The 24386-nt window shown below is 44.1% G+C and overlaps 1 protein-coding gene across 1 annotated transcript in view; it reads left to right on the top strand.

Moving 5' to 3' along the window:
- The window catches only part of setbp1 (SET binding protein 1), a 56261-nt gene that overhangs the window by 19524 nt on the left and 12351 nt on the right, over positions 1 to 24386 (top strand). The window contains exons 3-6 of the mRNA XM_047380733.1: positions 16578 to 16984; positions 17080 to 18987; positions 22876 to 23083; positions 23172 to 24234. Of these exons, the coding sequence (XP_047236689.1) occupies positions 16578 to 16984; positions 17080 to 18987; positions 22876 to 23083; positions 23172 to 24234 (3586 nt within the window). The remainder of the gene's footprint in view (positions 1 to 16577; positions 16985 to 17079; positions 18988 to 22875; positions 23084 to 23171; positions 24235 to 24386) is intronic.

The raw sequence follows: 24386 nt of genomic DNA, 5'->3' as shown, positions 1-24386 counted from the left end.
TGTAATTGGCACTCTTGTTTTGAAGTAAGAGACAAAGAAGTTGTATAATTTTATTGTTGTATTAGAAGAGTTGGCTAATAAAGATGTCAACAGGCTTGCCGACAACACTTGGTTACAAAAACACTAAAGAAGCTTCAATCGCTTTTAAATTGTTTATGTGGCAGCATTTAGAGTATTCATTAGAACAAAAGAAAGGGTGATGGACCTTATAAGGTGGTTTTTAAGCACTTTAATAATACCACAACTGGCTAACCATTAGCCACTTATCGCATTTGATTAACTCTAGTTCAAAAACAAAAATACACAGACTCTAAAGGTGTAATGAGACATTAAGGTGAGTGCTTTAACCTTGACTCCTTGTATTTGTGTTTGCGACTCTTAGTTTGATATGAGAGGGTGAAGTTCTTGAGTTGCATTGTTGGGTTGATGGAGTCAGCTAATGAAGATGTTATGAGGCTGGCTGACCACAAAAACATTAAATTCCACTTTTAAATCGTTTATGTGGCAACATTTGGGCTAATTGGTATAAAAAGAAAGAAACTGAGAGACAACATATAGAAGGGATTTGTAAACACTGTGAGAATACCATGACTGGCTAACTGTTAGTCGCTAACGTTGCTAAATTTGGCATCTGTTTTGGAGCGCTGCCTGCATTTGTTCATGTCTAGCTCCACATCTAAAATACCTGGACTGTAAGGGTGTTGTTGCACAAGACCTCACAAAATTAAAATATCATTCTTGTTAAATTAGAGCGTCACAAAGTGCTATTTATCTGCTGTGAACATGGGACTTCATCCAGTAAAGTAGGTTTAGGGTTTAATGAGCTCCGGGTAGGAAGGTGTTAGCTTTGATCATTGCATCATGTTTGTATCAACGTTAGAAACTCTTATTTTGAAGTAAGCAAGGAAGAAGTCCACGAGTTGCACTGTTTTACTGACAATCAGTCCCAGTTTAAGACTTAAAAATAGTCACATACCTGCACTGATCAGAACTTTGTCGCCGATTTCTGACCTACCGATGCCAATCCTAGCTGATTTTTAATTCTCTTTAAAAACTATCACATAGAAAGATACTAGATAAGCATTTAAAATATTAGCCTTCCCTAACTCTGAGATTCCCAAAAGGCATCTAACAAATCCGGCATGTTCCATGACAGACAGAGGTAAAATGTTTAAAAGGGTAAAACAGAGCAAAATTGCATTAATGTGTTTAGCCTTCCTGCTGCCTGCTGAAAGTCTCACTCTCTCTTGCTCTCTCGCAGCCACAGACATGCCTCAACAGCTTAAAAATAGTTTCTTTTAAAAAAAGCCTCTTGTATCGCTGTGCTTCGTCTGACTTCATTCTTAAGCACCTCAGGAGTGTTCTTGTCAGTATAACTTGGAAGAGCTTACATATAATGCAGTCACTCATTTTTTAACTCGCTACAAGCTGATTATCCCAGCTGAAAATTGCCCGATTTTTGTCAACAGACAATTTCTTGGTGCATCTCTAATAAAAACATCAACATATGGGTTAGTGAAACCTGGACTGGAAGAGTCTACACTGATCCAGATCTTATGTCATTTCCTGTGAACTGAATCTCATGTGTAGTTTTGTCTGGTGAGGTGGATGCAACGTTACACCTTAATACCTGTTCTCAAAATGCGAATATTTCACATCAAGTGTCCTTAACATGCCATTTTACTTCAGTGTCCAATTTCCAAAGTGAAAGTTGTTTGCCTTTTGCAGATACTTGCTAAATGTAAGACAGACAGGAGGATTCGGTGAATTTAGAGAAATGGATGTCATTTTAAAGCTTTTGGTAATGACATTTCAAATTTATTTGCTTCCTACTACAAATGATGCTATTATTGGGAGGATTTTGAAAGGTGGAGTACATGGGAGGTGCAAAGGGGGTAATTTCCTTTTTTTTAAAGGGAATCTCACTCTCCTATCATCTTCATAGCAGGCATCCATAACCAGAGGCGTCATAGAGCGAGCATGTCGTATCAAGGAACGGGGCCCACATTAACAGGGTATGATGGTCTCCCCTTCTCTGTCTCCGGCTGACATCACACACATGCTGGACATCCTCTCGCACGCAGCTCTTTGTCTGGCTCATGCCGTGTGTCCTCAGAAGATGAATGTGTGTGTTTTAATAAATCGGATGCTGGGTCAACCACTGCATCACTCCTCCAGACATGGAGGAGGCTCCTCACAAGGCACGTGCAGACACGCAGCTTGCAGGTTCAATGCCTTCACTTGGTAGAGGGTTTTGCTCCCTAATGTGAATTCGCTGCATTTTGCTCACACAGAGGAACACACAAATCATGTCGAGCGGTGATTTCAGTCAGAGGGAGTGTTTTTCTGGTTATCTGTCCAGTTCCCTGGACGTGCCAAATGTGGCTCTTAATCCATTTTGCTATCTGTGGGGAAAGATAAGCCAGGGCTTTTTCAGGAGTCTCTGCCAGGCTGTGTGTTGTTGTTGTTGCTGTTCTGTGTGTGTGTATTAGTGGATGCATCCAAAAGCTTGATGCTAAATACACACTTATCTTGTCTTGACAGCGCCTTCGCTTGGTGGTCCTACTGGCTGTGTGTGTGTGTTGTTGCTTGGTGGTCTTCTCCCAGCAGTGTTTTGGATTATAATGTGTTTGTCAAGTGCATGCAGGGAAATTAATGCTGTCACATTTGCAACACTAAGTGTATGTGTACATGAAATACGTGAACATGTGTGCGCAGGGAATGCTTGGACGTTTGATGTGCTTGTTTTTTTTCTTATTACTGTCTGAGATGGCGGTTGGTGACCTGAGGGACTTGATGAGCTCATAAAAGCAGGAGCGTGTGTGTTAGCTTGTGTGTGTGTCGTTGTGCTTTCCCCACAGAGAGCAATCCATGATTAATTTATGAATATGTATGAACATAAAATGATCACCTCTGCTGTGGTCTGACCGAACTGTGCGATTGACTGTTTCTGGTGTCTGTCAGTTTGGTTTAAAGACCCAAGTATTTTTTTTTTTTTTTGGTGTCTGGATGTGTGCTGTCAGTGTTTGCAGCCTTTGAGTGTCTGAACAGGGAAAGCTTTAAGGGGCGTTTCCCGTTAGGGGTTTGGGGGATGGTAGATGTGAATGTGTTTGTGTGCATGTAAGCTGGAGAGGGTGGTGGTGGGGTTGGGTTGGGGGGGGGGAGTGATTTAGCACCACGGAAACGCCAGCTGTCCATCTGTGTCTGACCCCCATGCACACACGCACAGTCACACAAACACACACACATATCGCGGATAACCTCTGATCTGCTTCTTAGTATCTCCCAAATCTTCAGAAAGTCTAGTCAAAACACATTCTGTTCATATGTCTTTTAATCGCCAAACATGTCCACATGGTCAGGTTTCCATCACGAAAATCCATTTGCGGGAGATCCACACCAACGTTGGTGAGACGTTCTGCTTGTCTAAACTAGACGTGGGTCAGTAGCAGAGTTTCCATTATGATTTACAAAAAAATTTAAAACTGCAGTGTACGATGTATGCAAAAGAGAAATATCTATGATTATTCTGACTTTGGCTACAGTATTATAGTTCTAATAATGTCATCTATACCCTGCATGATTTAAGTTTTAAATGCATATTTAGGCAAAAAATAAAGAACAAACACGATCAAAATGTAGTAGTAGCTCTCAAGTTCGGATTAAACAGATCATCCTCAACACCTGCATTTTATTTTAGCCTGGCTAATTAAGTAGCTAATATCACGTTGTTATTCTTCCAGCTTTAAAAAATGTTAAAACAATATAATTTCATGCACCAATGGAAGGTTTATAAGTGTTATAATCAATGTTATATTATTTTAACAGCTGATGGAATAGTTTTTGCTTTTTTGTGTTAAAATTACAGTTTCATTTTACATTTTTGTCTCAAAACCTTGATACTGGAAATTGGTGAGATTCTCATACTGTCCCACTGGCAAGTCCCCACATGGTGATGCCTTCGGTGTGTCTAGAATAAAGGTAATGATAATTAATTTAAGCACACAGACATGTAGCTTGACTGTAAAGCCGACTGAATGAGGTCTGCAGCAACGCTCTAACTGCTTTGGATTCATAATGAATGCCTGGTTAGCTATGGTGAACACACACACAGAGTCACACAAAGACATGCTGGAGGGAAGCAGAAGAAGAGGTGAACTTTGACCCTGCTGGACATTCAAAAGCAAAGGTGATAGCTGAGCTCGAGCCTGTGCGTTTGTGTGTGGGTGTGTCTGGTGTATTGTTGTTTGTACGATTGGGTCAGGGTTGAGACAACTGGAGTCTGGCCTTTGCTTTCTTACCCTCAGGGCTGGATTTGATGCCTGTCTGTCGGTCGGTGTGTGTGTGTACGTGCGTGTGTCTGTGTGTGTTGACCATTTGGTGGGAACTGTAGCTAATTTCTCAATCAGACACACACGCCATCTTCTCACTCCGTCCCAAATGGTCAATCTCTGTTCTTTCTCAATTGTGTCCAGTTCCCAGTGGGTCTCTCCTCCTCCTCGGGCAGATGTATATGCACCATAAAAGCCGGTACAGGTTGAGGTGTGTTTTATTAAAGACCTGAGGAACTCGCTTGAGTATAAAGAAATGCCAATGGTTCTGTTACAAATCAGCTTGTCGTGCAGGTTCTGAGACCTGTTGGGTTGACAGGTATGGTGCTGGGAAGTTGGGATTTTCAGGATGCGTTTGGGAGCATAATACTTTCTCTTCACTATCGAACATCTGAGTCAGCCTGATCACATGACTGAGGGGATGATCTGGATGGCAGCCATGTTTAATGTTCTCTGCAGTCATAGATGATGTTCAGTCACAGCTTGAGCTTTTGCTCGCCACTTTGTTATCTCCATCTACTGTCTATGGTTGGTCAGTGTGTGGGTGGTAGTTTTTTTCAGGAACATATGTGAGATATGTTCTTCCGGCTGAAGTTCCCAACAATACCAGAGAACTTGCCTCAAACGTTGCTTTCTGACACTCGTTACTCCAAAGTCTCTCCCGAAGATTTAATTATTTATTTTATACATTTGGTCCTTTAAAAAGTAGAATTTTTAATTTTTATTACCATAACATATGTTGAACACTAAATATTATTGCTCCTCATGTCTTCTCTCCAGGCTCTGTAAAGTAATCTTGCTGTAGTTTGGCTGTGTATTTCTGCTCTGTGTCTGAAGTGTGGATACCAACATGAGTAGAGCTTGTCTGTCTGTCCTTATGTCTGAGTGTCTGTCCCTGCGCATGGCTCAGACTTAACAAACAGCAGGGTTTATGAAGCAGAGTAGAAGCCACAAGTGTTTGCTGTTTGCTGCTTCATTTCACCGCACAGATTCTGCCTCACAAGCACACACACCAACACGCCTGCAACTCCTCCTGCCCCGTTCTGTTGCATTTTTCACCCTTTGCTATTCTTCCCCTCCAGTTCAGTGTCTCCTTCTCAGTCGGTCTCTTATGGACCAAACGGCTCAGTGAAATATTCATTCACTCTCAGACCGACAGGAATGCCACTCCGTGTGACCTCTCACCCACTGCAAGGAGGGTTTGCTGGTTTGGACGAAGGAGCGAGGGGGCAGCTGCAGTCATGTGCCCGGGCCTGGACAGAAACACACAGACATGCATGCAGACATTTCTGAGTAAATATACACACACTTTAAGTGTCTTGACGTAGCTCTGGACTTCAGAGCTGCTCTCCTTCACCCGTATCTCTTTGTGGTTGCCTGGGAAGTATGCGAAGCTTCACTTTGGTCTGTGTGCGTGTCTGTGAACACACGAGTGGAGTGCAGCCTCATACAAAGGCATTGTTGTTGGTAAGAGGGGGCCTAAGGGGAGGCAGGCAGCCTGATTGGTTAAGACTATTGTGTCTCACTTTTCCCATTCTCCTTGTCACTGAGGATGTCATTACAGTGCCTCTCTGACTCTCTTCCTCTTCCTGCTGCTGGCAAGCTGAAGATCATCTGAGGACATGAGATGTTCACAGAAGCAAAGACTGAGCAAATGAACTGTCTGCTCACCACATTGTAACTTCAAAGGTGGACAGAAGAGTTTATCTCGGAGACATATGAAGGGCTTTTTCACCAAAGAGTTTCTAGTGCTTAACCAGTAATGTTCCAAGAACCAAACCTAAACTGGTTCTTTAAAGGAACAGGTTTGGTTTTCCACAACTGGAGAGGCACGTCATTGTGTCACTATAAACGACTCATAAAATAGGTGTTTGATTCTCCATCTAATAATTCAAAGTTTTTGTGGACGATTAGAGTGCAGGTAGAAAATTTAACTACACAAATCATATTATTAACCTCTGTATTCCCATAAAATGATACCCTAATGTCAACCATAGTCAGTCAGTCATTTTCTACCACTTATTCCATAGTGGGTCGCGGGGGAGCTGGTGCCTATCTCCAGCAGTCTATGGGTGAGAGGCTGGGTACACCTTGGACAGGTCGCCAGTCCATCGCAGGGCAACTCACAAACAACCACGCACACACTCATTCATACACCTAAGGGCAATTTAGATTGACCAATTAACCTAACAGACATGTCTTTGGACTGTGGGAGGAGGCCGGAGTACCCGGTGAGAACCCACGCATGCACGGGGAGAACATGCAAACTCCATGCAGAAAGACCCCAGGCTGGGAATTGAACCCAGGACCTTGTTGCTGCAAGGCAACAGTACAACCAACTGCACCACCATGCAGCCCGTCAACCATATTATTTGCCATTTTATCCAAAGGCAAGAGCCAGTTCTAAATTAAGTTCAACCAGGTTAAAATGAACTCATTCATGTTTATAGTTCACCACCTGAACATTCTGAACTAAGGGAAAATGTTTTCACTTTTTTGCACAAAATTTTGGTTGTTGGTCTCCATAAGCTTGCCACCAGTCAGTCAGTCAGTCAGTCGTTTTCTACCGCTTATTCCATAGTGGGTCGCAGGGGAGCTGGTGCCTATCTCCAGCAGTCTATGGGCGAGAGGCAGGGTACACCCTGGACAGGTCGCCAGTCCATCGCAGGGCAACACACAAACAACCACACACAGCTTGCCACCATTGCACGATTATTTTCCTTTGGCCCAGCTTGACCCAGTTGGTGCTTAGAAAGAACCAGTTTATTGGTACTAGAGTTTGTTGCAGTGGAAAACACAAAAGTCTTTACATTCTTAGTTTTAAGCCATGCTGTGTTTTGGGTCAATGTTATGTTGCAGGGTCCAGTTCTGCTCCAGTTTAAAGTTTTTACACATGGTCTCATGTTTTCCTGAAGCAACTGCTGATACATAGAATTCATTATGGAGTTAAAAATTTTAAACTGGCCAGGTCCTGCTGCACCACAGCATCTCCAAACCATAACACACCAGCTCCATGCTGCACAGTTGGTAGGGGGTTCTTTTTCTGTAGTAACGCTGTATTTGGTTTGTGTCAGACACATCTTCTGTTCCAGCGTCCAAATAATTAAGTTTAAGAGTCATCTGTCCAAAGATTGTTATTCCAGAAGTCCCGGTTTTTTGTCTATGTTCTCTCTGACAAACATCAGTCTTGCCTTTATGTTTTTCTTAGAAAGCAAAGGTTTCCTCCTTGAGCACCTCTCATGATAGTTAAACTTGTGTGGTCTCTTTCTGATTGCAGAGGCATGCACTTTCAAATCAACAGTAGCAAAAGCCTGCTGTAGATCTTTGGAGATTTCTTTTAGCATCTTGCAGTCTGATTCCAGGGTGAACCTGCTTACATAGTCAGACCGGGGCATGTTGGCAGTTATTCTGAATATCCTACTCTTGTAGACTGTTTTATGTACAGTGGAAATGCTATTTAACCATGGTGCTCATCACTATGGTCTTCACTCTCACTTCATCTGTCAGACACACCAAACAAAATTTTGGACATTTAAACAGGGCAACTCTCCTTCAAAACGCTGAGTAATGATGTTGCTCATGTTCATTTAAAGTCGTGTGCCTGTGTGTGATGATTTAAAAGGTCTTTTCTTCTGTTTTAATTGTTTGATTTTGTTATTAAACTAAAATGTAGAACCTTCCACATGTACACATATGTGGGAAAAACCCAGAGCTTTATGGGATGTCCAAATTTTGTTGACAGTATATAGTGCAGCTCGACTCTATGACTAGTCTTTCATTTACAAACTATGGGTTAAACAAAGTGTTTTCATAGTAGGCCACACACATACAAGTCTTAGAACTTGTCTTGGTACATATGGGTCTCCTGCAGCTTCCACAGTCTGCCAGGTCTTTTAAATTCATCAGCTTGTGGACATCTAGGACAGAATGCCTCTCATGGACCTTTCAGGGACTAACTCTCATGGGGTCATGCTTGCGGTGTCAGTCTACCCTTATCAGGCCTTTGCTGTCTTCTAAGATAGACAGATAAAATACATTAGACTGCATAATTTGTGAATAACTAATTAGTGAGGGAGACTTTGCTGCTGCAGACCTCAGAGAGGAAGTGTTTAATCTGAGCACACAGCTTCTGTCTTGAATTACCATTCATTCCACACAGGAAGTCATCCCTTAGAGCAGCTCATTGGCTGTTAATTGTTTCCTGTTGTAGAGAAGTGGTACGATTGGGTCATATGGTGCGCAGAGCATGCAAACAACATCTTCTGTTGGTTTTTACACTTTGTGCTGCACGTGTGCCTGTATTGAGGAACAGTCTTCATGACAGAAACTGTATTTTAACTCATCTTGAGTCTTGCAAAGAGTATCGGATGTCTGTGTGTGTGTTGTTTTTGTGTTGAGAGTGTGTACCAATTGTCATATGTGCTGCTTGTCGGCTGAAGTTCATTGGCTTCCATGAAAGGAACGATTGGTACATAATTACGGTAATAATCGCTGTGAAACAACTCTAATACGGCTCTTAGTGCTATTCAGTGACGGGCTGCACATACATACGCCCGAGCACACCATTGATGCTAATAGTGGGGAATAGATGTATAGGTGTATAGCATGTAAATGTGTCTGCCATTACCGAGCAAGTAGAAACCTCTAACTGCCACATAATAACATACTCCGGTTCAGCCAATCAGAGGCTCTTGTTTAAATTGAGTCATCAATGTTTGAGCGTGTCGGAAGAGAGCGTGACAAGGAGGGTCTTTGGTGGTTTGCTGCTATCTTTAGGAGCACTCCAGTCTGAAGGATTACTGCTGAGGATGTATGAAGGACTGTTGCACTTGAGACCCACCGTTGCGCCTAGCGTGTGCGCTATAGATCCAATGCTTGATCGTGTTTAAGGGGATCAAATGTACAGAACAGCGTGTAGAAGATATTGTGTTGGAGAAAAGGGCTTTGTGGCTCAAGGAATCAAACTCTGTGTGGCTGCTGGATGCACAAAGAAGTGCATATTTATGAAGTGGCACGAAAATGATGTAACGTTGTCAAAACTTTGTATAAATCAGTATTAAAAAAGTCTGACATGCATTTGTGTTCGGCCATCTTTACTCTGATCCCTATGAAGAACTCCAGTTGAGCCCAGTACCTCCAGAACTCACTTCATTGGCAAGTAGAGTTTACCTGTGTGTAGATAATCTTGCTATAAATCCAGCTGCTCTTTGTTAGCCTCACCTTCCACCTTTCACCTTCCAGGTTCACCTTCCACATAAACATAAAGTCAGAGCTACAATGGAGTAGTTTAAACGAAAGTATTGTCATGTGTTAGAACAGTCCAGTCAGTCCAGACTTAAATCTAATTGAAAATTTGTGCCGAGGTTTAAAGATGGATGTTCACAGACACTCTTGATCTAACCTGACTGAGCTTGAGCTGTTACGCTTAGAGGAATTAGCAAAGAATTTCAGTTTCTAGATGTGGAGACATACTTAAAGCCACAAACTATTGATTCAGGGGTGATGGATACAAATGCACACCACACTTTTCAGATTATTATTTATAAAAACATGTTAAAAACCATTCCTTCTTTTCCTCTTACATCATAATAAAGCAGTACGTTCTGTTGGGCTCTCACAAAAAATCCCAATTAAGCACATTGTAAATACACAATTACAAATAATTTTGCAAGACACTGTGTAGTTTCTGAGCTTTAAGTTTTGGAGCCAAACATCCAAATGTTCCCACCCAGCTTTCCCAGAAGCTGCTTAATTCTGGGGTAGGGAAGTGCGGGTCGAAGCAGAACATGCTGAGTAAAAGCAGACGTACAGTTTTAGGTAGCAGCGGGTCTGATCCCAGCCATCCGCAAACTGTTCACTTGACAACCCCTTCCCTTTCCAACCCCCCCCTTCTCTCCTCCCATTTTCCTCTCCCCCGCTGTGGGTCTCCTCAAGCACATGAATGGAAGTCTTTATTCCCAGGAGAACTGGTGGGAAGAGCGAGCGAACTAGAAACAGGGATGAGGGTGGTGGTGGAGGGGGGTGAATGGGGTTGGTTGGATGGGGGGGGGTTGATGAGAGTGGCCACAAGATCAACACAGTGCCACAGCTCCACTTTTCTCCTCTTTCTGCTGCTTTTCCCTCCTTTTTTCCTCTCTGTTACCCCCACCCGCCTTTTCCTACCCCGTTTTTAAGTGCTGTGGATACAAAGCCCTGTTAGTATTCATGGTGTTTGTTTGCAGAGGAGCTGCGTATGTGTGTGTGTGTTCATGGAGCTGTCAGAAACACAGATCACAGGGAAGCAACACTCTGAATGGAGCTGGAAAGAAGTGGGCATGTCAGGGAGGAGGGTGGTGGTTCCCACAGGAGGAGAATGGTCAGTTCCAGAATAGAGGAAAGAGAAAGAAAAGGACGAGGAGATGGGGGTGAAAGGATGGGTGTGGGGGGGTGTAGCGTCCAGGACCACAGGGACATGGTGGGGGGTGCGGGATGTTGGATTTCTACATGGTGTTAAAATCAAGAGAGTGTGTGAGCTACAAGGTGCAAGCGAGGTGAAAAAGACAGGATCATATCCATCATAAGGTTTCTGAGGAGAACCGCGGTAAACGAGTCCAGGCACCTCTGTTCTTGTTTTTCTGTTTCTCATTCTTTTCCTAACAGCCCCCCCTGCTCTCTCCCTTTCCTCCCTCCCCCCTTGCTCCCTCTCTTTTTCTTTGTGTGTTTGCCTGGACAGCTGCCCAGTTCCATACACAGGGAAAAATGAAACACTCTAACCGCTGGGCGCGCTGCCAAATAAAAGGCTGCGAAAAACTATTTGAAGGGCAGCACAATGTGTGTGTCTGGGCACGGGAATTTCTGTGTTTGTGTGCGTGTGTGTTTGCGCGGGCCGGTTTGTGTGTGTGTGTGTGTGTGTGTGGTGGGTTGTTGAGATTTGGGTGTGCCTGTTTAGGGTGTTCTTTTCACAGTATACTGGTGCAGCACGGGTTGATTGGTCTGTCTGTGCGAGAGAGAGAAGCTTTCAGCTAGTTGTCGGACTGGGAGACGAGAGCACAGGGTTCATATGCAATCTTGAAAAGTTTGGAAAAGTGTAGTTTTATTTATTTAAGTCTAGATACATGTGGGGGAAATAAACTGAATATGGGAAAATGTGTTTGAGCTTTCCGACATCATCTTTCATTCAAATGTATAAAAGGTCATCCGAAAAGCACACCCACAGCATGATGCTCCCACCACCATGTGTCACAGTGGGGATGGTGATATGCGGTGTTAGTTTTCACTCACAAATAGTATTGTGAATGTAGGTTACAAAGTTCTGTTTTGGTTCTATTTGGTTCTGTTCTGTTTTGGTTTCATGTGTCCAGAACACCACATGGCAAATTTGAAACGTACTAATAATTCTTTACCAAATTTCGGATTTAAACGGCATCTTGTTAATGATTTCATGAAGAAACACCTCCACACATCATGATGCTGCCACTACTGTACCTTTGTAGCTCTCTGGTTGTATGTTTAGGGCTCTTGTCCTACAGGAAGGTTATTTTTTACCCGTCTTACGTCCTTTGCAGCCAATAACAAGTTTTATTCCAGAGTTGCCCTATATTTTATTTCACCCATCTTCACATTAAATCTTAACATCTTCTTTGTTTTTGGTGGTCGTAGCAACATCCCACAGCATAATGTTGCTACTACCATTGATTTGCATAAATAAGCTGTGTCCCCAACATGGCTGGGGTATCCCGGTCCATATTTGTAGCTAATTATTATAGGTTTTGAACTAGAGATGATCCATGTTTATCCATATTTCTTACCAGAGTGTTGAATTGAAGGCCAACTTCAGGATTCTGTTGTTTTATGATTTCATAAAGAAAACCTCCCTACAGTATCATGCTGCCACCACCATGTCTCAGGCATGGCAGGGATGTGCTCAGGTTGATGCGGACAGTTAAGCCTCTTTCACACCATAGTTCTGCAATAAATATCTAACCATCTGGGGTCTGATATTGGTGGGCCGACTTCAACTCCCCATTCTGTGTCGGGACTTTTCAGTTCATCGCAAAGCGTAAAGAACAAAAGTGTGATCAAAGCCCTGTCTTCCACAGGGAGATGCTGTTTTACATATAGATTTGAGACTGAGCCTGGTTGATTTTGAAATAGAGATTATCTAGGTTTGCCCAGGGGCCAAAAAAGCTGTGAAATAGCCCTTTAATAAAATGCCAAATCAGAAGAAAACTTATGCTTCGTGTTGTTTCACGATTTCACGAAGAAGCTTAGAAAATTTGCAATATAAAATGAACAATTTAAGTCTGGGAAAGAGTGGACATTTTTAATGGAACATTTATAGGAACCCCGAGAGCAATATTCAACATCCAGATCTCAATTTACAAAAGCGCACTGAGAGGCTGAGAGTGATGCATTCAGGCGCACACCCACATAGCTGTCGGTAAATTTATGCTGACTCATTTGCAAAGTGCCTTTCAGTTGCGTGATTGCAGCACTTAGTCACATATTATCCATGACCTTCTGTGCTGCTGCGAACTGACCTTATCTGATGGTTACATCACCAGTAAAAAGGAATGTGCTGCTCCAAAACAGCCGCCACTCAGGTGTCACTGAGTCGGTGTTGGGAACAGTGGTGAGCATCTGAGAGGTGTTCGCTGATCTAGAATCAGTGCAGACTCTCAAGAGGAAGGAAAATCCACAACAGGACTAAACGTGCTTCTGTGATCTTTATCCTTATCTTCTTTCTGCTGGTTGGGACCTGTAGATGTCAATGAGTGTGGGAAAGGGTGAGGACTGCAGGTCTTGTGGTTGTAAAAGGTCAGAGTCCATGCTTGTGCTGATGTCCTAATTTCCTGACTGCTGCCCCCTACTGCAGGTTAAGAGTAACACATAAAAACAATTGCCTGTTCATACAGAACAGAGGAAAAGTCAGTTTAAGAACAAATGATCATTGATTAGCTATTTTTGCAGCATTTTGTAGTAATAACGCACACTATTAAAGTTCTTTAAGAGCAATAGAGAGCATGAAAGGACGGTGAAAAAATCAAAATGCTCAGTGATTCTCAATTAGGCATGGATCGAGTTACACACCACAGTTGGCAAGCTAAGAGCAGCATTTTTCCTATGTCTGTGACTGCACTGTGACCGATGTTTGTGACCCCATATCAGTGACAATATCACTCCCATTTAAAGGACGGTGCCAAACACACAGCTTTTAAAAAAGTGGCAAGTCAGATCAGTAGAGGAGAAAAAATTAGAACAACGCATGTTTTTAAGTTCTAAGATGACGTTTCACAAACCAAAGCCTTATCACCCCCTATAAACTCTCTGACATCACAGAGGAAAAATGCTCTCGGCTAACATGACTTTATATTCCCCTAGAAGTCTGCCTTTGATTGGTTGATCGTGCCTGGCTCACCTGCATTGAGAGCCAAGCTCAGGAGACAAGTTTACCTTTTTACGCTACGTTAATTGTTTATTCTCGAGATAAGCTCTGAGAGAAGCCATTTTTTTTGTATTTTTCCTTCATCTCAGACTTGTTTAAGCCTTCAGAAACTTTTTCCAGAGGACACACTCTTTTTATAAGTAGTCCAATCCTTAACCCAGGATGAGGAACCTTTGAACACACCAAAAGCCAGCACCAAGTGAAACCAGGCCTGCTTGCCTTGCTGTTATTGACATGTGAATGAACAGAGCTGTGGGAGCTGAAACTACTATCTCTCCAGTCAGAGTGGGGCTGATGTGGCTGAACCACAGAGCTTCCAGCTAATTGAACAGCCTCTTCTGACCTAAGCAGCCACAACCTTTACTGATCGTGCCAGATCTTGATAAAACCCCAATAGAAAGAGAGACTTATGGTTCAGATAAAAGTACATTTATTGAGAAACTGTGAGACTTAGTTCATCTATGATGACCAAACAGAAGATGTTTACAGAGGGATCTTATACATGTCGTACCAGCCTGTGGCTAATCTCGGCTGAATGTCTGTCAGGTTGTACAGCCAGTTGAAGTTGACCTTGTCTAGAAATAAAGAGCAAAGCACAAGTCTGAGATCCACTCGGTTGACTAAAACACAGAAGTCGGTACCAGCACCTTACCTGTTGTGACCGCTATTTACATTTTCCTGTGTGAATATCATACATTGTGTGGATTTTTCCTAGAAAAGACCCTCACAGAGAGAAGGGGGAGGACCATTTGTAATTTGTTCTTATGTTTCTCCTCTTTTGCTCTCACGTCCCTGGAGAGAGATGTCTCCATGCCTCTATCTATCTGTGGTTGCTTTGTGGTCGGTGGGGAGGATGTGTATGGTTCATATGTGTGTGAGACTGTCTTTAAACCCCCCCGTTGTCTGTCTCTGTCCCAGTTTCCCTCCTTTAACCTGAAGAAGCAGGTTTTCTGGGACAGGTTAAATGACAAAGAAAGCGTGTATCGGGTGCCTGTCATCTTACTCCTCTCTGGACTCACCGGCCCTCCTCTCTGGTGTCAGTGCGTGCACGTACTCTGTGAGCTTTGAGATAAATGACAGTGTGCAAGTGCACTGAGGTACATGCATTTGCTGGTTTTGTTAATCATTTACGCTGCTTAGTATTTGTTTGCTTAGGCGTGTTTCTTTTTTCCTACCCATGTGCTGAGTGCTGTGCTACTTTGCGTTTGTGTGTGTGTTTTTGTGCTTTGCCAGTGAACAGACTCTGGAAACAACTCTCACTATTTGACTACCAACAGGAGACAAGATGGCATGAAAAGTGTTGTTGAAGGGATAGAGCAGATGAAATCAACAGCAAACGTTAACTCAGTAAATACAAATATATAAAGTGTGCATTACACATGCACACAACGTATTTGCAGAGGCCCTGCTGATACATCCATGTTTTGTGTTTCTGTAAGACCGTTTAAAACTTAAATCGACTGTATGGAAGTGTGTCTGTGTTAGCACTTGCACGCCAGTGTGTGTGTGTGTGCATGACCATGAGAGGCAAACCTGTGGTTTGGTTACATCTCCCTGCTGTGCAGCTGAACAGTGTCTTGTTGCGTCATACTGAGTCTGTTAATAACAGGCTAAACCACAAAGGCCATCCGCTGCTCTATTTCTCATCTTCCAGCGGTATACTGATTATGCAGCAGTGATACATTAAGCATGGTTGTCTTGTCTGTTGCAGCAGATCAAGATTTTACATCCTTAGTTATGCATGAACAGATGTTAATTATGTATTAGTCCAGTGCCTTGCTAAAGTATTCCAATTTTTCACATTTTGTCTCCTTACATCCACAAACGTTAATGTGTTTTATTGGGATCTTGTGTGAAAACAGCACAAAGTAGATCATAATTGTAGCATGGGAAAAAAAGTATACATGGTTTTCAGCATATTTTGCAACTGAAAATCTGAAAGGTTTGGCATGCATTTGTAATCATTAGTAGTCATTGTAAGAGGCACCTTTTTGGGTATCTCTCTACCAGGTTTGCACATCTAGAGCCTGAAACATTTGACAGTGCGTCTGCAGCAGTTGGTTGCAGTGGATTGTTTTTAGGGCTACCAGAAAAAAACGGAACTGAATACAAATGCAAACCCAAATTATATATTTTTATTTGTAAAAAATGTAAACAAAAATTGCATATTTTTCTTTCTCTTCACAAAAACCCACATAACACACAGTGAAGCCTATTATTGTAGCCTGACAAAATGGGAATTAATGATTTTGGTAGGCACTGTAAAACTTGACTTGACCCTTATTGTTCACTGTAGGAAAAACATCGTGAGAATTTCTATCATACAGTTAAACATTTCATTTGTAAGACACATGACTGACAGTCAACAAAATAAAGCAACATATGACCAATAGGGTGATCAGAAGGTGATCAGAAAGGTAAGGCGAAGAGTGCGTTTAATACTGTGTGAGGCCATACGTCTCCAACTCTACACTTCCTGCTCGCACAGCATGCAACATCCTTACCACAGGAATTTAATTGCTCTGTAAACAAGGCCTTTGTTTTGTTGCGCATTGTTTGCTCTCGCACAAAAGCCATATTAAAATCCTCGGCTGTGCTGTGAATAGAAATGAATGTCATATCAGGGCACTGTGGTTCACTGATTTAAAAGCATGATTACATAATGAAAAATATATACTAAACTGGCTGAATAGTCATGGAAGTCATTCTTATTTGCTCATGCACTTATTGGTCTGTCCCTTACAGTTGTTCGTTGTAAAGCTGTTTTCTGATTCTCTAAATTAGGTAAACATTCAGATTCTTTTGTCTTCTGTCGTCTCCAGACTTACGAGCGCCAGTTCAGAATGCCTGAGCAGAGAGACGGAGGTCTTCTACAGCTACTGGGAGATCCCGCTCCACCCAAACACCAGCCTCACAGCTCCCTCCTCTCAAATGCGCAGCAAACACAGCACGGCCTCACTCATAAGTTCCAGCACAACCATTCGCATCAGCACCAAATTGGTCCAGACTGGATCACGTCTGTGGCGTCTTTTTCTTCCCCAGGCCAACCGGCCGACGCTGAGCCAGTTGGAGACTTGGCAGGAGGGAGCAGAGGTTCATTGCTTGACCCGACGCAGCTTTACTCCCGAACGGCAACTCCAAGCCCGTCTCCCAAGAGATCAATGACTCCGGACCTGCAGCTACCAGTGGTTACAGATGCCAGTATTCTCAACCTCACCTCACTGAGCAGGTAAAGTTTACTGTAGATACACTCTTTGAGATGATTGCTGGTCCTTCTTTTTCATCTTAACTTAATGTTTCTTTCATGCATCCCTCTCTCTGTAGGGGAAAGGGTTTGCAAGAGGTCAGCGAACAGCTCTTTGGGAATATCAAGAGGAAGTACGGAAGGAAGGACGCTCAGAGGAAGGACCCCCAAAGTGCTGATGCACCTTGGGGAAGGCAGTCGGAAAGAGGATCGGAGAGCCCGGCTAACTCTGAAGAGAGGCAGAGGTACAGGCAAGAGGGGACAGCTGAACACTTCCAGGAAGAAAGGGAGGAACGAAGAAAGGAAGAACGAGAGCAGGGAAATGCAGGGAGGAGAGGCGATGAAGAAGAGAGAGGGATGTCCATGCAGGTGGAGGACGGAAAAGGAAGAAAGAGGCGGAGGAGGCCATCATTTGATGAGTCATTTTCCATGGATGAGCGGTCCCAGCAGCACACTCGGGATACAGCAGAGAAGCCCCAGGCCAGACCCCCAGAACCTAAAATAGCACATAAGGTAGAGGCTCACAAAAATGATTCCCGTCTTTCAAGTCAGACTGATGGCAGTGCAGAGAGGATAGAAAAGGCAGATAAAGCTGATAGGAGAGATAAAGGAGAGAGGGCAGAACGAGGAGAGGCAGCTACATGTGGACCTGAGCAGGAATCTGATCTGAGCTCAAACAGGGTGAAGAAGAACCCTGTGGGTCGTCCCAAGAGCATCACAGATACCCTGAAACTCAGAGAGGCAACATACAATCAGATCAACAAACCCAGTCTTAGCATGAACCCCAGACTCCCCAGCCCCAGCTCTCGAATTGGCTTGAGTCCAACTTCCAGCCCTAAATCCAGGATTAACATCAGCCCGAGTCCAAGTCCTAGACCCAGGATGGACCTGAGTCTGTGTTCAAACACTGGCAGCAGCCCTGCAGCCATTTCCAGGCCAACCAAGGCCAATGAAAGGTGGTCTTACCTGAAAGTTAAAAGTCATACGAGTCTCACCTCCCCTCAGAGAGAGAGCATGGGTAGCCCCTCTGCTCTAACAGATCCGCCCTCTGCCTTCCCAATCACCCCCTCCAGCCCGCTCTACACCAACACTGACAGCCTAACTGTGCACGCTCCCATCAAGAGAAAACGCGGACGTCCCAAGAAGCAACCGCTCCTGACTGTTGAGACAATTCACGAGGGCACCTCCACTTCACCTCCAAGCCCGCTGGCAAAGGAGTCAAACCTGGGGCTAAACCGCAGAAGAAAGATGCACACACTGAACCCGCTAGTGCACGTGGCCTCCTCATCTCCCAGTGATGGTTCTAACAGCCTGAAAGTGAAGCGTGGGAGAGGTCATCCCAGGACAGTGAATAGGACGAAGCTTGGGAAAATGCAGAGCATCCTGAACGAGATCCTCTCTGGATCCAGTCAGAATGGCTCCCTGGCTTTGAAGTCAGCCTCCGCTCCTGTTACCTCAGCCATGAGTGCCATGGCGACGACCATTGAGGCTCGATTGGGTAAACAGATAAATGTCAGCAAGAGAGGAACTATCTACATCGGTAAGAAGCGAGGGCGGAAACCCAGAGCAGAAACCCAAGGCTCCATCTCCTTCAAAACTAGCAGGGACAAGCCACAGATGTCTCTCTCTGCATCCAGTCTTTACGACAGCCCTGCAGTGCATTCCACCAACTCATCTCCCAGTTCAAGTGCTCCATCCCTGAGAGCCAGCAATACAGACGCCACCATGCCAAGTTTGCAGCCCATCTTAGCCCTGCCTACCAAACCATCGGGAAGAGGATTTCTCTCAGGGGGCTGGAAACTTTCTCCCCCTCGTCTCCTGGCTAACTCACCCTCCCACCTGTCAGAGGGGGCGTCGGTGAAGGAGGTGACCCTCTCCCCCATCAGTGAGTCTCACAGTGAGGAGACTATTCCCAGTGACAGTGGGATTGGGACAGACAACAACAGCACCTCGGATCAAGCCGAAAAGGGTCCCGCCTCTCGTCGCAGGTACAGTAAACTGCTGACGTATTCATACTTATTTAACCCTTCCTTGTTAAATAAATTTCACATGCTGTCCATTGCACTTCTCCTTCAGTGTTTTCACATTTTGTCGTGTAGTCAAGTAGTGAATAATTGTGAAGTCAAAGGAAAATCAAATAGCTTTCAGCTTTTTTTAAAAACAGAAATCTGAAAAGTGTGGCATGCATCTGTATTTGTACCCCGTGAGTCAATAAAATCACCTTCTGCTGCAGGTAGAGCAACTGGTCTTTGAGGTAGGTCTCTACCAGCTTTGCACATCAAAGATGAAAACATGAAAAATTAATTTTGAAGTGTTGCCATAGATCCCAGTTGGATTTAGGTGAGGACTTTGATTTGGGACACATGAATACATGAAAATACTTTAATCTAAACAATTTCACTGTAGCTCCAAAATCCAGCCTCCGACCTAGTTTTAAGTCTTCTGCAACCTCCCTGTTCCTGCCATGAGAAAAATCTAAAATGATCCCAAAAGGTTCAGTTTTGGTTCTTCCAAATATTTAGTATGTTCCCTTGTGGCGTATGTTAAACATGACATCTTATGGTTTTCTTCTTGCTAAGACAGCATGACTAAGAGTTATCCTGTCAACAGATTCTTTCACCTGAGCTGTGGATCTCAGTAGTTCCTACAGAGCTACCATGGCCTTTCGGTTACAACTCTGAATAATTCTCTCCTTGCCCAACCATAACATGTTTATTTTTCAGAAGATTGCTTGATTTCCCTTTTGTTTTATTTATATATATATATATATATATATATATATATATATACACAGTACAGACCAAAAGTTTGGACACACCTTCTCGTTCAAAGAGTTTTCTTTATTTTCATGACTATGAATATTGTAGCTTCACACTGAAGGCATCAAAACTATGAATTAACACATGTGGAATTATATACTGAACAAAAAAGTGTGAAACAACTTAAAAAAAAACTTAAGTAGCCACCTTTTGCTTTGATTACTGCTCATAGCTTCAAGAGGTAGTCACCTAAAATGGTTTTCCAACAGTCTTGAAGGAGTTCCCAGAGATGCTTAGCACTTGTTGGCCCTTTTGCCTTCACTCTGCGGTCCAGCTCACCCCAAACCATCTCGATTGGGTTCAGGTCCAGTGACTGTGGAGGCCAGGTCATCTGGTGCAGCACCCCATCACTCTCCTTCTTGGTCAAATAGCCCTTACACAGCCTGGAGGTGTGTTTGGGGTCATTGTCCTGTTGAAAAATAAATGATGGTCCAACTAAACACAAACCGGATGGAATAGCATGCTGCTGCAAGATGCTGTGGTAGCCATGCTGGTTCAGTATGCCTTCAATTTTGAATAAATCCCCAACAGTGTCACCAGCAAAGCACCCCCACACCATCACACCTCCTCCTCCATGCTTTATGGTGGGAACCAGGCATGTAGAGTCCATCCGTTCACCTCTTCTGCGCCGCACAAAGACACGGTGGTTGGAACCAAAGATCTCAAGCTTGGACTCATCAGACCAAAGCACAGATTTCCACTGGTCTAATGTCCATTCCTTGTGTTCTTTAGCCCAAACAAGTCCCTTCTGCTTGTTGCCTGTCCTCAGCAGTGGTTTCCTAGCAGCTATTTTACCATGAAGGCCTGATTCACACAGTCTCCTCTTAACAGTTGTTCTAGAGATGTGTCTGCTGCTAGAACTCTGTGTGGCATTGACCTGTTCTCTAATCTGAGTTGCTGTTAACCTGCGATTTCTGAGGCTGGTGACTCGGATGAACTTATCGTCCGCAGCAGAGGTGACTCTTGGTCTTCCTTTCCTGGGGCGGTCCTCATGTGAGCCAGTTTCTTCTCAAAGTAATGATGGCCACTCGTTTTTCTTTACTTAGCTGCTTTTTTCTTGCCATAATACAAATTCTAACAGTCTATTCAGTAGGACTATCAGCTGTGTACTGTATCCACCTCCTGCACAACACAACTGATGGTCCCAACCCCATTTATAAGGCTTGAAATCCCACTTATTAAACCTGACAAGGCACACCTGTGAAGTGAAAACCATTTCAGGTGACTACCTCTTGAAGCTCATCAACAGAATGCCAAGAGTTTGTGGAGCAGTAATCAAAGCAAAAGGTGGCTACTTTGAAGAACCTAGAATATAAGACATATTTTCAGTTGTTTCACACTTTTTTGTTCAGTATATAATTCCACATGTGTTAATTCATAGTTTTGATTCCTTCAGTGTGAAGCTACAACTTTCATAGTCATGAAAATAAAGACAACTCTTTGAATGAGAAGGTGTGTCCAAACTTTTGGTCTGTACTGTATATGTACAGGGGTTGGACAATGAAACTGAAACACCTGGTTTTAGACCACAATAATTTATTAGTATGGTGTAGGGCCTCCTTTTGCGGCCAATACAGCGTCAATTCGTCTTGGGAATGACATATACAAGTCCTGCACAGTGGTCAGAGGGATTTTAAGCCATTCTTCTTGCAGGATAGTGGCCAGGTCACTACGTGATACTGGTGGAGGAAAACGTTTCCTGACATGCTCCCCCAAAACACCCCAAAGTGGCTCAATAATATTTAGATCTGGTGACTGTGCAGGCCATGGGAGATGTTCAACTTCACTTTCATGTTCATCAAACCAATCTTTCACCAGTCTTGCTGTGTGTATTGGTGCATTGTCATCCTGATACACGGCACCACCTTCGGGATACAATGTTTGAACCATTGGATGCACATGGTCCTCAAGAATGGTTCGGTAGTCCTTGGCAGTGACGCGCCCATCTAGCACAAGTATTGGGCCAAGGGAATGCCATGATATGGCAACCCAAACCATCACTGATCCACCCCCATGCTTCACTCTGGGCATGCAACAGTCTGGGTAGTACGCTTCTTTGGAGCTTCTCCACACCGTAACTCTCCCGGATGTGGGTAAAACAGTAAAGGTGGACTCATAAGAGAACAATACATGTTTCACATTGTCCACAGCCCAAGATTTGCGCTCCGTGCACCATTGAAACTGACGTTTGGCATTGGCATGAGTGACCAAAGGTTTGGCTATAGCAGCCCGGCCGTGTATATTGACCCTGTGGAGCTCCCGACGGACAGTTCTGGTGGAAACAGGAGAGTTGAGGTGCACATTTAATTCTGCCGTGATTTGGGCAGCCGTGGTTTTATGTTTTTTGGATACAATCCGGGTTAGCACCCGAACATCCCTTTCAGACAGCTTCCTCTTGCATCCACAGTTAATTCTGTTGGATGTGGTTCGTCCTTCTTGGTGGTATGCTGACATTACCCTGGATACCGTGGCTCTTGATACATCACAAAGACTTGCTGTCTTGGTCACAGATGCGCCAGCAAGACGTGCACCAACAATTTGTTCTCTTTTGAACTCTGGTATGTCACCCATAATGTTGTGTGCATTTCAATATTTTGAGCAAAACTGTGCTCTTATCCTGCTAATTGAACCTTCATACTCTGCTCTTACTGGTGCAATGTGCAATCAATGAAGACTGGCTACCAGGCTGGTCCAGTTTAGCCATGAAACCTCCCACACTAAAATGACAGGTGTTTCAGTTTAATTGTCCAACCCCTGTATATATACAGTGTATATGTATATAGTAAATGGAGATCAATACAAATGCATGCCACAGTTCTCGTATTGGTAAAGATTTTGAAAACTATGTTTAATTTTCGCTCCACTTTTAAATTATTATTATTCCTTGTGTTGGTCCATCACATAAAGTCCCAATAAAATACATTGAAGTTTGTGGTTATAACCTGACAAACTTGGAAAGGTTCAAAGGGGATGAAAACCTTTTGTAAAAGCACCGTAGTCTAAGATATGGTCATTTTATTGTTTACAGTGTATTAATTTCATGCTGTGTTCATGCAGGTACTCATTTGATCTTTGCGGGTTTGAATCCCCGGAGGTTGCCGCTCTGGACACATCCAACAGGGGCAGCAGACCACGCTGTGAACGAAAAGTTACTGCTGTAGACAGCTATCTGTCGCAGCAGGAAAAGAAGCAAAAACATAATCGGAGGAAGAGGAAGTGCCTGCAGACCCGGGACCATCTTCACTTTCTCTCTGAGCTGGAAGAGGTTGGTAACGGGATGATTAAACATGTTTCATCTGTGATTAACTGAAGCACTAATGTGGTGTGTTTATTTGTTTTCGATGTCCTCCCAGGTGGTGTTAAAGTTCCAGCAGCTGCGGATATCTCACAGGCTGTACACCTGCTACCCCCAGCATCCATATCCGTCTATTTTTCGGCTCAACTTTCACCATTACTACCCGCTCAGCTACGACTCCTACGCCTGCGACTCCAGTTCGTATCTGCGCAGGAGTGCCGATCTGAAGGCTAAAAGGAGACGGGGCCGTCCAGCCAAAGCCGGCGAACCGATCGCATCCAAACTGCCATTTGTTCCAGGATATGGCTATTCGCTGGGAGGGGGGAATTACTATGCCGCGCCGTATGCAATGCCTTACCCACCTCCTCTGAATTTAGGCTACTTCCCCCCAACGCCACCGTTTTACCTGCCCCACCACTCGCTTGGACCTACTCCTCCATCTCCTTTCATGAGGCCTGCTGTCCCACCTCCGAAGGCTTTCCACACGGGTGGGCACCCCAAACTGCAGGTGGGGGCTAAGATTCGCAGTGCTAGTGGCCCACTGCAGGGCCCCGCTGTAAGAGCAGAGGCTCTGGGCTCCTTGAGCAGTGGAAGTGCTGGTCTCACGGGTGTTCGTCTTCATAAGAGAAAGCACAAACACAAGCACAAGCACAAGGACGAACCTCTCCTTTCCCCACGGGACCGGCAGGAGTTAGGCGGACTTTTCAGTGGAGCCAAGACCAACGTGCGACTCAGCATGCTGAGTGAGAGGAGGGACTTGGCTGGTCAGGGTTCCTCAAAGCATCTGGAGAAGCAGAGGGGCAACACAAGAGGCCCAAACCTGGGATCTGGCCTGGGGCTTTTTGAGTCGGACCAGCTGTCTGTGCGCGCTCTCTCCGACAGCCAGTTTCACTCCCGTCAGACTGCACAGCCTGTGAAGGGCTTCATGAGCAGCTACAGCAGCCAATCGCAGCGGTTGGAGTCAGCCTCTGACCTTTTCTCTGGGTTACGGGAGGATGAGTGTGCTGGGAGGAGCAGAAGGACTAGTCTCACTGTCTTCGGGGATCAGGGCTTAATGTCTTTCCAAACTGCCCGGCAGGAGCCAGAGCAGATGAACGAGTGCTCTAGTCCAGCCCTTACTGGTAAGGAGTACATTTTTAACCATTTTGTTTATTTCCAAAAATTATTTGAGTGTCAATTCTGAAAATTGGCACTCAGAAATTATATAGATTCATTACACAGAATTAGACACGTGTTTATCTCTGTTAATTCTGATGATTATGGCTTACAACTA

Source organism: Girardinichthys multiradiatus, chromosome 12 (genome assembly GCF_021462225.1).
Source record: "Girardinichthys multiradiatus isolate DD_20200921_A chromosome 12, DD_fGirMul_XY1, whole genome shotgun sequence".
NCBI lineage: Eukaryota > Metazoa > Chordata > Actinopteri > Cyprinodontiformes > Goodeidae > Girardinichthys > Girardinichthys multiradiatus.
Note: the sequence above shows the minus strand (reverse complement) of the source record. Positions and strands in the feature narration are given on the sequence as shown.